We start from the raw sequence: 15,752 nt of genomic DNA, 5'->3' as shown, positions 1-15,752 counted from the left end.
CAAAGGTTCAAGAGAACCTTCCCTCGTGTACCTAGTGCAAGACATTTAGAAACTTTTAGATAACTGCACACCAGCGTGAATGATTACCGTGGGAAATGGGAGAAGAAACAGACCATCGAAAGACCCGTTTCTTTTGGATAACAATGACAACCAGCTGAATGTTGCAATAATGCGTTTTCATATATACACGTGTTCCTAGTCAGAGAGAATTAATGCCATCTTACCCTATGTTCACACATAATTTTCCCTTTTTTCTTGCCTGAATTACTGTGTGCTACTGCTAACATTATTCTGACACTTTTGTGGAGAGACTTTATCCTAATGTTGATCATAGCTACTGCGGTTATAAATTTCTCCTCATTTTTTAACAGTTGCTGCTGCAACTTGTTGGGGAACTCAGAGTTTTCTGGAACTGCTATTTATGGGGAGTTTATTCTTTAAACTAACTAGAAGCTCCAGAATGTAGCTCGTTTCGAAAATAACTTTGTGGGTTCTTATTTAGGTTAGGACTCTTAGACTAAGATAGAGATTATTTCCTTTATATGAAATTGCGATTGCGACTTATAGAGCGCAAACAATCACCCGAGGGTGTCAAGGCACTTGCTCATTGAGACAGGATATCGGCAAAAGTGTTTCAGGGGCCTTAAAGACTAAACCACCACGTTTTTACCGCCTTCCTGAAAGCGAACAGATTTTTCTCCTGTTACAGTTTAATTGGGAGAGAATTCCACAACCTAGTTGCGCCCAATAAAAAGCTTCTTCAGGCCCCCCCCACCCCCAAGGAGCATTTTTTCACCCATGGGAACAACAAGATCATTTGCAGAGGATGAGCGAAGGTTGCGTACTGGAACGTAGGGCATCAAATTCAGTTTTAAAAATCCTGGTCCTATGTCCTGTGTGATCTTCAAGACAATACAAAGGATCTTAAACTCTATACATTTTTTTACTGGCAGCCAGTGTAAATCCTTGAGTGCCATTGACACAGATTTGTGTCTTGGAATGTTCAACAGGAGATTGGCTGTCGCATTCTGAACAACCTGCAATTTAGCCAGGAATTTTTTTCGGAGGTCGATAAAGAGCCCGTTGCAGTAGTCGGCCCTTGAAAGGACCAGTGCTGAAACCACTAATTTACGGAGCTCAGCTGGGATGAATGGGAGGATTTTTTTGTAGAATTTTTAACGTATAGAAAGAGGCATGTAACCTGATTGACGTGGTATTCAAATGAAAGTTTGGAGTCAAAAGTGACTCCCAGGTCCTTAACCTTAGTCACTGGCATTGGTAGTGGCCCTAATTCCAGGGGCCATAGATCGGGTGACCAGAAGTTCGTGTGGGCCCCAAAAAGCAAAACCTCCATCTTGCTGGAGTTAAGTTTTAAGCAATTAGTAGCCATCCATTCCCCAACCTGACGGAGGGAGGAATGGAACGGTTTCAAAGTGTCGGTGGGGGATCCCGACACAGACGATAATCTGCGTATCGTCTGCATAGGAGACAGCAGAAAAACCCATGGACCGGATCAGTTTCGCCAATGGTGCAACAAATATTAAAAAGAGTGGGGCTCAGGGAGGATCCTTGTGGCACCCCACATGGTAATGTAAAATTGGGTGATCTAAAATTATCTAAAGCCACAAATTGTTCCCTATCCGACAAGAATGATTCAAGTAGGGTAAATGCATTCCCTTTGACGCCGATTCCCTTTAGAACTTCCAGGAGTTTGATGATTCACAGTGTCAAACGCCGCCGAGAGGTCAAGCAGCACAAGTGCTGCACTGCCCTCTGAGTCGACGGTTTGCCTAATCATTTCTGAAGCTGTGATCAATGCCAATTCGGTACTGTGATGTTTACGGAACCTGAATTGAGTATCAAAGAAATCATTCCTTTCAATATATTCAGATAAAATATTATTCATGGCTTTCTCTGCCATTTTCGCTGGTAGCGGGAGTCTGGAGATGGGACGATAGTTCTTGGGCTCAGTATCAAGATAAGTTTTTTTTTTTTTTCTTTAAAGGGGTAGCACGGAGGCCAGCTTCTAACTGGTGGGGAATGCGCTAGATAAAAATATTTGATCAAAAATGGGCATGAAGTGAGACGCAAAAATGTCAGGTAAAAGATGAAAGATTTTTGGAGGGCATAGGTCTAGAGGAGAACCTGATTTGGTAGATTTTAGGAAGTTTATTGTTGCTTCCATTGTCAGTGGCGGAAAAGTAGATAATTCAGAAGAATGACTCCAATCTGCGCAGGTGTCTGGCGCAGTACCGGCAGTCCTAAGTTTGACTGAGGCCACTGACGAGGCAGCTATTTCTTGAATCGTGGGTTTAGCGAAACAGTCGTAAACCTCCTTGACTTGATCTTGGAAAAACGTAGCCACCCTGTCACAGAATGCCTAGGTTTTGGGTGAATCAACAGCCTCAGTGCATTTGGCTATTCGTTTTACTGTCAAAAAAAGTTCTTTTGACTAATTTTTTGCTGTCCGTATCACCGTAGTGAAATGCCTAGTTTTTTCTTTACTGATGAGTTTTTGTTTAATACTCAAGTAAGGCTAATTTATAGTTCGCTTTGTTCCCTGGATCGGGAGATAGTCTCCACCTCCTTTCCAGACGACGACGTTTGTGTCCTAAGCTGTTCAGTGTACCAAGGTTCAGTAGGTCTAGGCCTGTGGCTAGAAATGCCTTTAGCAGGTAGACTTTGGTCTATTGATTCTCAGCCAGTCCTCAAATGCAGCCACAGCTTCATTTGGGTCTAAGGGTAGTGGGGCGTTTTGGTTTAAAGCAAATTGAAGTGCACCCACATCCAACTTATTCCAAGGTCGGACCATTTTCCGCTGCCTGTTTATTGAGTTCTTTGTCTGGGGATTTTGTACCGGAAATGAAAACCGGACAACTTTATGGTCCGACCAGACAATTGGCATTGGTGGAAGGCATTGTAGATGGTTGTCGGAAAATATTCCATCCAATAAATGACCCCCAGAGTGTGTGCTACGAGACACCAGTTGAGTAAGACCCATGCTGTTTGCGATGTCTAAAAAAAATGTACAGCATCGCTATCCAGTGGATCCTCCAAATGGACGTTAAAATCACCCTGGAGCATAAAATCTGGTGACTGATATGATACTTAGAGAAGTACCAATCTTTGTCAAAAACGTGGCTCGAGAGACTGGTGGCCGGTAGCATAACAGGCCATTCAAAGTGTAATGATTGCCTATCAATTTAAAAAGCAAGGACTCCAAATAGGGACCATTATGTTGGCAGGTAAACACCTTTCCAAGTACTAGGAAACGGACAGTCCTCCACCTCATTTACCCACTCGGTCTTGCCTAAATAAAGAAAACCCTAAAGGAACCGCCAACGCTAGGTCAGGATCGGCAGAGGCATCTCCCTAGGTCTCTGTAATAAATGCTATGTTAATGCCACGCATTTCATTAAACAGAGAAAACTCAGACGCAGGTTTGCATAATGACCGTGCATTAATAAGGCAACCTAACATGGACATTGTGTCATTCTTCCCAGTGGATAACCGCTTCCAATTTGCCGATAACTGGGGAGATTCCAAAATATGAAAAGAGAACCCACAGGCTTTACAATTCGGAGGAGTCATACAAGGATTGGTATTGATGTCAAATAATACATTGCAGCCACCATGTTGGTTATGGGCTCGCAGTTGTTCCCCAGTATAGGCGAGTATAGAGGCAGAACCAAAGTGAGGTCTACCACTGGCAGCATCCCTGGCCCTAGGCTCGGGCCGGGCGCAGACTGGCTTGCCTTCGGCACGCCCGCTGCGTGCGGCCGTGCTTAAAACCCCCCCGTGAAACATCTCTGGCGGGAAGGCGGCTTGCGTACCTCTGGGCCAGGCAAATGTCCTGATGACCAGGCGGAAGTGCAGATACCGCGTAATCTGTCCCAGTTACCAGCCCAGTGAGGTGCAAGTTCACTGAGGCGGAGTACGGGATGTGAGAGCAAGCAGCAAGATTTTTTTTAAAAAGGGTAAGAATAAGTTCAGTTTCAATGTGACAATTTTAAAAGCTTCCCACACAATAGAAACAGTAGAAACTAACACGTTTGGTTCTGGCTCTCAACCTCCCACCTCCAACTATATCGCCAAACGGTACATCCCCCCTGTGATTTCCCCGCAAATTTAAACAAATAATCACACAGCAATTCTTTCTACGAGTATTTTAGCCAACCTAGCGTCCTACCAGTAATAGCTCAGATGAGCAGCATCAGGTCTATTTTATGCTGAACAACAAACTTTGATATTTCTGTATTAGACAACAGAATAAAAAGACAAAACATTCGTAATCTCAATGAGAAATAAAGCTTTAAAACTATTCCAAACTTATCATTGAGTGAACATCAAGACAATGAAAGTGGATTTTATTTGAAATGCATTTGATTTCAAGCTCCATTCTAAATCAACGGCAAAGATCTATTGGCCAGGAGACAGTCATGCCAAAATAGCAGGTTGCTATTGTAAGTAATGTGTGTTTTTGCTGGTCATCAATTGGCCTCCTAATTTTAGGCCTTAAAACCACTAACCGGGCAAGTCTGTAGAGTTGATGTTAAGCTGGGATTTGCACTACACTAGCGGGTCGAACATACAGAAGTGCCCTGCTATGGTCAAAAAATCAAAAGGCATCTAAACTGTCCAACTTCCACTGCCCTGGATGTCTCAATTCAGCAAAGAGGTTGCTAGCTTCATGAGCACTGAGAGAACTACGCCTTCAACAGCAAACCACTGATGGAGGCTTCACACAGTCCACATCAGAGTGGTAGCAAGGGTTGTGATAGAAGCCTTTTAAGTCCTCAAAAAGTAACAGCTACTTGTTGAAAAAATGGTTTAGTAATTGGAAAAGTAACTTCAGAATCACACATAGAAGGGGGGGGGGAGCAATTGCTAGCCTGGTCACCCTAAAAAGAAGGCACCTTACTTTCTTGTGTCACAGAATGCTTGGTCATATGTTCCTTGCTGGTGTCTGTGGGAGCAGCAGGTGCACACTGACCCACATGTCAGCTCCTTAAAGGGCACAGCTGTTTTAAGTACCTGCAGTTTGCCCATCTGACCTCTGTGAATCCTTTGGCCAAATACAAAAAAGAAATGCAATTTAATTAAGTTGGAAATATAGGTAGGGCTAACCAAACACAAACTAAACATAGCTATGTTTTTGCAAGCGACAAACTAATTGAGAAACCGTTTCAAATTTGAAGCGAAGCATTTAAGAGGGTACTGTCTACATTGCTAGACAACAGTACGGCCACATGCATAGAACATTTGAAACTATACATGATGCAGAATAAAGCGGTAAGAAGAAAGGTTGCATACAACCATGATATTTAAATGAACAGTGTTTGTGTTTGACTGGTGTTGTGGCTGCAGGGTTGATGGTGGATAGTGAAGAGGGAATGTGTCAGTGGTGGGATGAGATGACAAGATAGCCTTTTTGTCAGATCTTGCCACCGCCACGGAGATCTCAGTCTGTAAAGAGTCTGGTTTACAGTGGTAGCACCTCGAGAGTAAAGCATTCAAGAGGCTGTCACTTTCCAACATGTGTAGCAATTGTGTAATTAGTTGATTCAGTAAATCTAAGTGCCTAAGAGCAAGGGTAACATACCGGTCTCAGAGTGGGACGAGATGAAATCCAATCCAGAAAAGACTGCTCAAAACTACTTCTGCTTGAGACCGTGACCTGAAAAGAATAAAAAGTTACCTTAATAAAAAGGCAGGACCAACATTTCACAGTCTAAGTGTTAGAACTAGGATTACTGGTTTAGTTAGGGTAAGCTAGTTACACACTAAAAGATAACGTGTGCTCATACTCTGGTAGCTTGGCACAGAGAAGTGAGGCTTTTCTTAAGAGGCAATGTGTACACGACAAAAAAAGACTTCACAAAGGATTAGAAAAATAGATTGTATTCTGAACAAAACAAGACCAAAATGCCAAAAATCCAATGTGTACAAGTTTGGATATTGAATTTTTAAAAGGGATAAAAACAGTAAAGCACTTGAAAGCAAGAAGCGCAAAAAAAAAAAACCACCCCACAAAAAAAAAAAAAAACACTAGGTTGCGCGGACCTGGAACAATCAAAGTTCAGGCCAACTACGATGGAGTGCAGTCAGCTAGCAGACCCATGCCGGCCCCAGTGAACAAAGTATCTTTCTTGGTCGCAAAGAGCAAGATACAGCTATGTCGAGGCCTGCAGACACAGGATGCTTCTATTTTCTCCATGCACTGAAGGTGATGCGTCAGTTCCAAAGACGGGTGCTTGAGTCAAGAGGCTTTGAGCGATGTGCAGGATTCTGCCACACAGCTGAGGAGATGCGATCTCACCATGTTGCAGCGGCAGAGATATGCTGTCCGATGCGTTGATCTCTGGAGGCAAATCACTGCTTCCGAGGCGACAGTGGCGATTTGCCGGTTCTGCTACATGCAGATAGGAGATGCATCAAAATCTGAGTTGCAAGTATTTGAACCACTTCCAGTGAATCAGGCACAGGAGCAGGGGAGAGACCGATTGAGTCTCAAGCAACAGGAGGCAAGCCAACAAGCCTTTGGAGATCACTTGGAGTGAAGGCACAGTCCAGCTCTCCTTCAGCAGAGTCGGATATCAGCAGGCAGCAAGGCAAGAAACAAAAAAGTGGGCCTTTCGGATCAGCAGTCCAGTGGAGTCCTTTAACCAGCACAGTAGTTCTTCTGGCAGAGCTTCAGTTACAGGTTCAGTAGTGTCCGATTTGATGGGGTCAGTAATCAAGTACCTATAGCCAAAAGTGCCTCTGATGTGGGGTTACTTCAAAGCAGCTCTGAAGTGCACATGTATCCCTTTCAACCCAGTCCTGTCTACCACAGTGAGCAAGACCAGTTTGACTGCAACGCGTGGCTGGTGGTGAAATGGCAATATTTGTGCCAACCGAATAAATTGAAAAGCAACCCGTTCCGAGACTACGGCATCATTCATTTGATGGAGAATTGTATTCGGGGGCAGTCCACCCTAGAGGTCGGTACCAGCTGGGGAAAGCAAGCATTGTGGTATGGACTGATTTGGTGATGGGGGACAGAGACACACACACACACACGCAGACACACACACACACGCAGACACACACCTCCAAACAATAAACCGCTCACACAGTGAAGGTGCCACACAACGTGAATTTCACCATCTTTATTAGGCAGGCAGCAGCAAAACAGATTATTCCTTCCCAAGCGTAAAGTCTTAAAGCATAGCATCTTTAGGGCAATTGCCAAACTCGTTTCTGGAAATGTTTTCCCTTGATCACTGGCTGGCTTCTGGAGAAAAGAACAGCTGCAATAATTCACCTCATTTATTTGTAGTCCCCACCCTTGAGGGCGGATCGGCATCCAAAGCACGTTGGTTAATGTAGTTTGTAGGCAAGTATATTGTCCATAGTCGTTGCTGCGGTTGCTTAAGCTTTCGCTTTTTTCCTGCGATTAATACGAATGACTTTGATTAATACTCAACATGTACATTACAGTATTGTCCACAATGTGTCTCATTTTAGAGGCTTGGCCACGGGTAGAGCAGTGTGATCTAAATGCACCTTGTGACAAGGGGAGAACATGGTTCTCAGTGAGGCAAGTTTGCAGTGCTATTCAATAAAGGTAAGAGTCTATATTACAGCGTTTAGTCTGTACTCTTCAACGCTAGCTCATAATTCTCACGTTGGTCCATAATCACTCCGTGATTTATAGATTATTCTAGCTTGGTCAAAAACAAAATTGGCTTTACTTCATAACCCTTGGTTTGTTTCCAAAGAGCACTTTGAAGCAACCAATAGAATAATTATGGGTAGCTCCATTTAGAGAAACCATGCTCCTTTTAACTTTGAGGAACTACGTTTCCTAATACTCTTTATCACCTACTATATCATGAAATTAAAATAATTGTAGTATATCCATACAAGACTATAGATAGCACATTTAATTCACACCTCTGTATCACACTGTATTTTTTGCCTCTCCCCTAACGAAATATTTTGAAAATTGATTTTTTTTTTTATAACCTAACTCAGTACCATCTCTATTGCAAATGTGATGTAAGGAATGTGTTACTTACCTGTAACTGCGGTTATCCAGTATTGGTATCTTTCATAGATTCACATGCCTGAATCATTCCCCGTCACCGGGATGGGAGTCCCCGGTACATAACTAAAGTAATGTCTCACTAGACATATAGAGTAATAGGCCAAGGGTCTCACCTTAGTAACATATCCACGTCTTTTTGTAAAAAAGGACCAAACTTTGGAGAGGAGCCAATCAGCTATCACCACCCTCTAGATCCTTCCTGGAAGGAGCTCTAGTCCCTCAGATTTTCGTAAGCACAGTGCTAAGTAGTTGTATCACTGAGCCAAAAGAGACCTTCCAGGGGAGGTGGGTGGGTTGCATGTGAATCTATGAAAGATACCAATACTGGATAACCGCAGTTACAGGTAAGTAACGCCTTCCTTATCCAGTATTAGGGTATCTTTCATAGATTCACATGCCTGAATCAGAGTAGTAAGCAATAAGCACATTTCGAAAGGTACAGTATATATGAATTCACCAGATAACATATCAACGTGAAAATAGAAAGTACCAAAAGCAATGAAATAGCATAGGAATAAAACAATAGAGAAATGTGCGTATAGAAAAAGGATGGTGGAACCTTCAGGATAAACTTCGGATTCGTGCGTAGTATAACCCTGTCGTGTTTGAATTGAAGGAAAGGGTGTTGAATTGAAAAAGCATGAAGTTCACTCATCGAGGTAAGGGCTAGAAAGAGTGCTGTTTTCCAGGAGAGATACTTAAGATCAGCTTTGTGTATTGGCTCAAAAGGATGTTTCATATGCTGAGCTAGAAACATGTTGAGTTGCCATGAAGGAGGTAAAGTCTTTACTGGAGGGAATGTTCTAAACAGGCCTTAAGGAATTGTTTGATTAACCGATGAGAGAAGGGCCTGCAGAGGATCTCCTGAAATGGGATATTGCTGCCAGATGGACTTTAAAGGAGGCATGAGCGAGACCAGATTTCGCCAGATGAAGAAGGTAAGGCAGTATTTGCTCTGGAGAGGATGAAAGTGGTTGTATTTTGTTTGACTTGCACCAGATGCAGAACCTCTTCCATTTTAAGGAATAGGTTTTGTTCTGCTCGAGCCAGAACTGCTCTACAGTCCAGAGGCATGTCTAGACCCTGGAATTCTGAACTCAGGAGCCAAGCTGATAATCTGAGATGCTGGATCCGGTTGCTGGACTTGTTGGTTGTTCATAGTTAGAAGAGAGAGAAACTGTTTCAACCAGATCTGTGGTTCCAGGGAGAGAAGGTGAAGCTCCGTGAACCAGTGTTGGAGTGGCCAAGCTGGAGCTATCAGGATGAGCGTGCAAGTTTCCGCTTTCAATTTCCTGAGAACCCTGGGAATCAGGGGAATTGGTGGATAAGCGTATGCAAAGATGTTGCACCATGCGATTGAAAACGCATTCCCTAGAGATCCCTTTTGGGGATGCCAGCTTGCGGAGTCTTGGCATTTGGCGTTCTGCTTGGTAGCGAAGAGGTCCAGAAGAGGGGTGCCCCATTGAGCAAATAAGCGATGGAGAGTCCGCTGATTCAACTCATTCGTGACATGCGGTCGGTTGCCTGCTCAAAGAGTCGGGCAGAAAGTTGTGTGTTTCTGGAACATACTCTGCTTGAAGAGAAAGGTTGTGAAGTAGCAACCAGTTCCAGATTTTTTGCGACTCATGAGAGAGTGTTAGAGAACGAGTCCCTCCCTGCTTGTTTAAATAGTGAATTGTCGTGGTATTGTTGGTCCGTACAAGCACTAGAGAATTCCCGATTCGCGGTAGGAATGCCAGAAGAGCGAGATAAACCGCTCGTAGCTCCAGGAGATTTATGTGGAGTTTCCTTTCAGAAAGGGACCATTTCCCACTGATCTGGAGTTCTTGGAGGTTAGCTCCCCAACCTTCCAGGGACGCATCCGTTTTGATGGTATGTGGAGAAGCAGGAAGCAAGAAAGGCAAGCCTTGAGAAAGGTTCGGAGGACAAATCCACCACCGTAGAGCCTTTATCACCTGAGGGGTCACCTGGATGACATCGTCGAATGAACCCGTACACGGACCCATTGAGCTGAAAGCGCTTCTTGAAGAAGGCGCATGTGAAGGAGACAGTGTGGAACTAGTAGAATGCAGGAAGACATCATCCCGAGCAGGGATTTGAAAAGGGGCACAGTAAGACTTTTTGGATCTTATGCGAAGCGCCAAGGAAAGAAGCTTGTCTTTTCGCTCTTGTGAGGGAAACGCTTTCTTCTGGAGCGTGTCGAGAGTAGCACCCAGGAAAGTTATACACTGGGAAGGCTGAAGGACAGACTTGTCCTGATTGAGAGTAAGCCCCAAACAATGGAAAAGTCTTCGACGGGCGTCGGAAGACCTGGACGCACCTTCTAGAGAGGGTGCTTTGACGAGCCAGTCATCCAGATATGGAAAGACTTGATGGTGTTGTCGGAGATATGTGGCCACCGGAGAAAGGAATTTTGTAAAAATGCATGGCGCCGATTTGAGTCCGAACGGCAGGACGTGGAATTGGTAATGCCTGCCCGCTACTGCGAATCTCAGACATTTTTTGTGGTTGCGGTGGATCGGGATGTGAAAATAGGCATCCTGAAGGTCTAAAGACACCATGTAGTCGTCCGCATTGAGGAGCTGTAGTACTTCCTGGATGGTAACCATACGAAATGACTGCTTTTTCAGGAATTTGTTGAGATTTCTCCAGTCTAATATCGGTCTCCATTTCTTCTCGTTTTTGCGTATTAGGAAAAAACTTGAGTAAAATCCCTTCCCCCCCCCCCCCTTTGACGTAGAGGAGCTCTTTCTATAGCTCCCTTCTGGAGCATAAGTGAAAGTTCCTGGAGCAGAGCATGTCAATTTTTGTGAAGCATATGTCGGGGAGGGGTTTGGGGAGGAATTTGAATGGATTCTAGTGAATGTTCGAATTGAACTAGTTGCAGGACCCAACTGTCCGTTGTGATTTGCTTCCAATTGTTGAGAAAGTGGGAAATTCTTCCTCCAACTTTGGAGGGCAGAGAGGAGTTGGAGACAGTCGGTAGTGTGAAGTCATTGTCGCCGAGCAGAGTCTTTCTGTTGACCTCCTTTGCGACAAAAGGAAGACTTAGTGTAGGTGGATCGCTGTTGACGTTGCTGGTATTGTGGCCGATATTGCTGAGTGGAAGAAAAGGAAGAGCGGTGCTGGTAATCACCTCTGGCAGATGTTTGACCTCTTCCCCTTGAGCCACGAAAAGATGGGTTCTTGAATTGGAGGGTACCCAAAGCCCTAGCCGTGTCGGTATCCTTTTTTATACTCTGCAGAGCCTCATCGATGTGTGTTCCAAAGAGAAGCTGACCATCGTAGGGCATGTCTAAAACTTTTGTTTGTACCTCCGGTCGGAACAAAGTTGCCTTTAGCCAACCCTGGCACCGTAGTACAGCTGCGCCAGCCAGTTGGCGAAATCCAGTAGAGGCAATGTCCTTCACACAGTCTATGATCTCGGATGCAGATCGTTCGCCTTCCAGCAAGATCTTTTTTGCTTCTTCCTGTGAGTCATCTGGCAAGGCCGCAAGATATGGAGCGATATCTGCCCACATCTGCCCTTTAGCGTCCTAACAGTGCCAAAGAATTGGATGCACGCACTGTTAATGCAGACATGGACGAGAAACGCTTGTCGATATTATCAAGCCGTCTGCCCTCTTTGTCCGGAGGAGCGGTCAGCAGAGCGGAAGGATTTTTTGATTTCCATTGGGCAGCTTGTGTGATTACAGAGTCTGATTTAGGATGGCCGGTTAGGCAAGCTGGAGCAGTATCTGCAGCCCTGTATTTTTTATCCAGACGAGGTAACACTGGAGGTATCGAGGAAGGGTTCTGCATTTTCTTAACACCCTGATCCCATATGTAATCTATAATAGGGATAGATCTGACGGATTTCTTAAAAAAGGCTCTTTAAAATCACAGAGGAAGCAATCCTGCTGGTGGGAAGGCATAGGTATTTGAAAACGCTGCGCCGCTCTTTGCACTATGTTGTGAAATCCCCCAATGTCCTCAGGAGGGGAGTCAGCTGGAGCAGGCACTGGTGAAGCTGGACAAGGGAGTACATAATCGTCCCACTCATCACGATTAGATTGGGAATCTTGAAGTTCCTCTTCTTCATGTTGATCCTCCTCCTCATCGTCTGAAGAAAGCAGAGGTGGAGGTGTGACAGGCTCAGACTGCAAACTCAATGGTGTAGGCCCTGGTCTTGGCAGTGGAGACACAACTGTATGTGAAGACGTTGCAGAAGTGGGAAACCTCTGCTTATAGTCCGAAATGAGGAATCGCAGGTCAGAAACTAGAGATGCCGGTAAACAACCCATGGGAGGTGGAGGCAGATGGTATTCTTCAGGAGAAACTGCCTGATCTTCCTGCCCTTGATCCTCATAGTCTGAACTGTCCTGGTACTTAACGTTAAGTTGAGATGGGCTTGTCGCCGTCTGAAACATACTGCCATCATCAGAACCTTCTTCCTCCAAAAGATGTGCTGGAGGCAAGAGCTGGACCCTACTAGGTGAAGTCAGGGCCGGCGTCAGCGTACGTTTAGTGATTTTCAGATGTACGTACGTACGTATTTTTTAAGTTGGAATCCGTTGTCGTCAACGGTATAGTCGTAGACGGTGAAGCGTCGATGGACACCATGGTAGATTGAGGTCCCGCCAGAGCAGTCGTTGACGGTGTCGTCGATGGAGGTTTCGTCGACGGGGTCCTCGTCGACACAGTCGTCAGCGAGTGCAGCGTCGACGCCAATTTGGACGTCGATGTCTTCTTTATCTTCAGCGTCGACAAGACAGACCTACCGGCCGTCGACGATGGAGTCGTAGTCGTCGACGTGGATAATGACAGGAGCGACAGAGGTTGAAACTGTCGTAGTCGACGAGGTCACACTCAATGCCGTAGATGGAGATTTCCTCGTTGAAGCCACCGTCAACGAGGTCGTCAACGGGGTGGATGAAGGCTTTGTGAAGGCGTGAAGAGCTTCCTGAGGAGAAACCATCGCTGAAAGAGCCTTAGGAGGGACCTCTGAAGACTTTATGCGCCTTCTTTTGAGGTGGCTGCGACGAAGGGCCTGGAGAAGCCACCCTTTGTCTTTTGTGAGAGGACTGCGAAGATATTGAAGAGCCCTCACTTTCCTCAGAAGACAGTACTGAATCTTTGTCTTTAAGCCTCTGCAGCCAAATTAAGAGGCGTCCCTCATGATCTTTGAGGGTCTTGGAGGAAAAGGTACAACATACCTTACAGTCCTTTAAGGGTGATTCGGATAAAGGCAGTAGAGACAGTCCTTGTGTTGATCGTCCACATGAAGTCTCTTTTCCACAGGAAGCACAAGACCTAAAAAGGCCCTTCTTAGGAGTGTCTGCCATGAAGAATTGGAGAACTTCACTCCCGAAGTTGGAATTTTGAAGTAAGAAGCACTGGAAAGCCAAAAACAAGGAATGCTGAGAAGAGCTCAGAGGAAACTCCCTTAGCACGACGTGCAGTAGAAAATCTGAGGGACTAGAGCTCCTTCCAGGAAGGTTCTAGAGGGTGGTGATAGCCGATTGGCTCCTCTCCAAAGTTTGATCCTTTTTTACAAAAGGACGTGGATATGTTACTAAGGTGAGGCTCTTGGCCTATTACTCTATATGTCTAGTGAGACATTACTTTAGTTCTGTACCGGGGACTCCCATCCCGACGACGGGGAATGATTTAGGCATGTGCATCTATGAAAGATACCCTAATACTGGATAAACAATGTCTATATATATTCTCCCCAGAAAAGTAGTGTATGCAATAGCAGTGAAAATTCAAAAGTCATTTTAGGAAAGAAATGCAACGTTTTAAGAAAAACTCTAGCCACAGCAAAATGAATAAGTATATTCACTAACAACTAAAAACATTTTTTCCAAACGGTTGCAACCATCTGAAAAGATATTGCCTAGATATTCACAAACTCTTCCAAAAATAAGTTTTACATCTGGATAGGGTTCTACTCTCGAAACAAGCCAGTCTAAAACACAGGAAACAAACACCATCACCCGAGCTGAAGTAAAGCATCACTAAGTTTTCCTAAAGTGCTGGTTTTCTAGAGTTTACGGTCCAAAAGTATTTTTCCTTAGAATTTAACATCAGCCATTTTGGGCCCATTGAAGTGTGTCTAAAAGCCATGAGTTCCTGTTGCTGTGGAAAGTATCATGAGTATAGTTTGGAGAAGTCTTATCTAAAACCGGTTACAGACCACACATTTCATTTGTGGTGTGTGGGTAGAATGAAAATTCACCTAGCTTTGGTATTAGGTAAGTTTCAATTTCATTAAGGACACGGAGGCGGGGATTATGCTTTTTTCCTTCGCTTTATTTTAACAGCAGCCATTTTAAACCACAAACTACTTTTACCATGTACACCAAGGAAAAGACAAAAGTCCAAGTCCTTCCTCTCTGCTTGTAGCCTGGTCCCAATGTGGTCCTTCCTCTAAGTTCGCACCTCCTCTTTCTTCGCTGCTCAGAAGCAAGTCAAGTCGTTTTTTCTGTTTCTCCTGCATGCCAATGTTTTATTGCATTGATTAAGGGCTTACGTTGCTACATTTCTCCGGTGCTGTAATCAGAATCCTTTACATATTCCCTTTCAGTTATGGGATATTTTTGTGTACCTTACGCAACGTTTTGCTCATTATATTTTGCGGTGAGGTCTACTGCCCCGCCCTACCAGGGCATTGACACCTTTACGAGTCTCTCCGTGCAGCGCAAGTTTGTCTTCAGACTCACGTACTGCCCCAAAGAGAAAAGTACCACCGTATGCCCTTAACTTGGGGCTGAGCAGTGAAGAAAGAGGAGTGAACCAAGAGGAAGGACCATGTTGGGACCAGGCTACAAGCAGAGGAAGGACTTGTGGACTTTGACTTGTCATTTCCTTGGTGTTCATGGGAAAAGTAGTTTCTTGTGGTTTAAAATGGCTGCTGTTAAAATAAAGAGAAAGAACAAAAGCATAACAGAGCCTCACCCGGACACAGAATCACTAAGATAATATTTGCGGAACATCACAGAAGTTCTACATTAGCAGCTAGGTAACAGCCAGCACTGGTTTCTGACCCCCTGGCACTGGGTGCTGGCCATAAGCAATGAGAGCTTGCATCGTCCAGTGTTTTGGTTGATCACACTTTTCAGAAGTGGATGAAATGACCCATGCCTTTTCAACAAACTATTGTCTAAAATATCCACCGCATACAACCACAAAAAAAAAAAAAAAAATACAATGAGGCTCATGTAAATACCGTCGCTTTCGTGAGTGTATACCGTCTGTATCGGATGTCATCCATCAAGTGTTCGAATGGGGTACGCTCGTATTTCACCGGCAGTGTCCTGTACAGTCGCTCTGACGCGGCATTCAATTGAATGCCCTTTCGCAATTCTTTTATGACATTCAGCCATAGGAGACTCTAGAAGGAGTCAGAGATCAAGGTTAATAGCACATCATTTGACTTCCTACACAGATTCAAATTTTTCTCAACACAAATCCTTGCTTCTTTTCAATGAATTTTTAGGAATGGAACACATGCACAAAAACCATGCAGTGACGAAGACTACACTGGATAAAGTAAAATTAAAGGACTTCTGAAAGCACACCTACAGAGGCGCAAGTTACTTTTAACAACTGGAGTAACTTCAAATTAATTTTTCATTAACATTAAAACATTGTAAACAGTAGGAGAGCGAACAAAAGG

The 15,752-nt window shown here is 44.4% G+C and overlaps 1 protein-coding gene across 2 annotated transcripts in view; it reads right to left on the bottom strand.

Annotated features, from left to right (window-relative positions):
* The window catches only part of LOC146812303 (protein spire homolog 1-like), a 197,437-nt gene that overhangs the window by 119,406 nt on the left and 62,279 nt on the right, over positions 1–15,752 (bottom strand). For both annotated transcript variants that reach the window (XM_085614578.1, XM_085614576.1), the window contains exons 6-7: positions 15,303–15,467; positions 5,603–5,677 (exon numbers count right to left, since the gene is read on the bottom strand). In XM_085614578.1, the coding sequence (XP_085470704.1) occupies positions 5,603–5,677; positions 15,303–15,467 (240 nt within the window). The remainder of the gene's footprint in view (positions 1–5,602; positions 5,678–15,302; positions 15,468–15,752) is intronic.

Source organism: Triturus cristatus, chromosome 7 (genome assembly GCF_964204655.1).
Source record: "Triturus cristatus chromosome 7, aTriCri1.1, whole genome shotgun sequence".
Classification (NCBI taxonomy): domain Eukaryota; kingdom Metazoa; phylum Chordata; class Amphibia; order Caudata; family Salamandridae; genus Triturus; species Triturus cristatus.
Note: the sequence above shows the minus strand (reverse complement) of the source record. Positions and strands in the feature narration are given on the sequence as shown.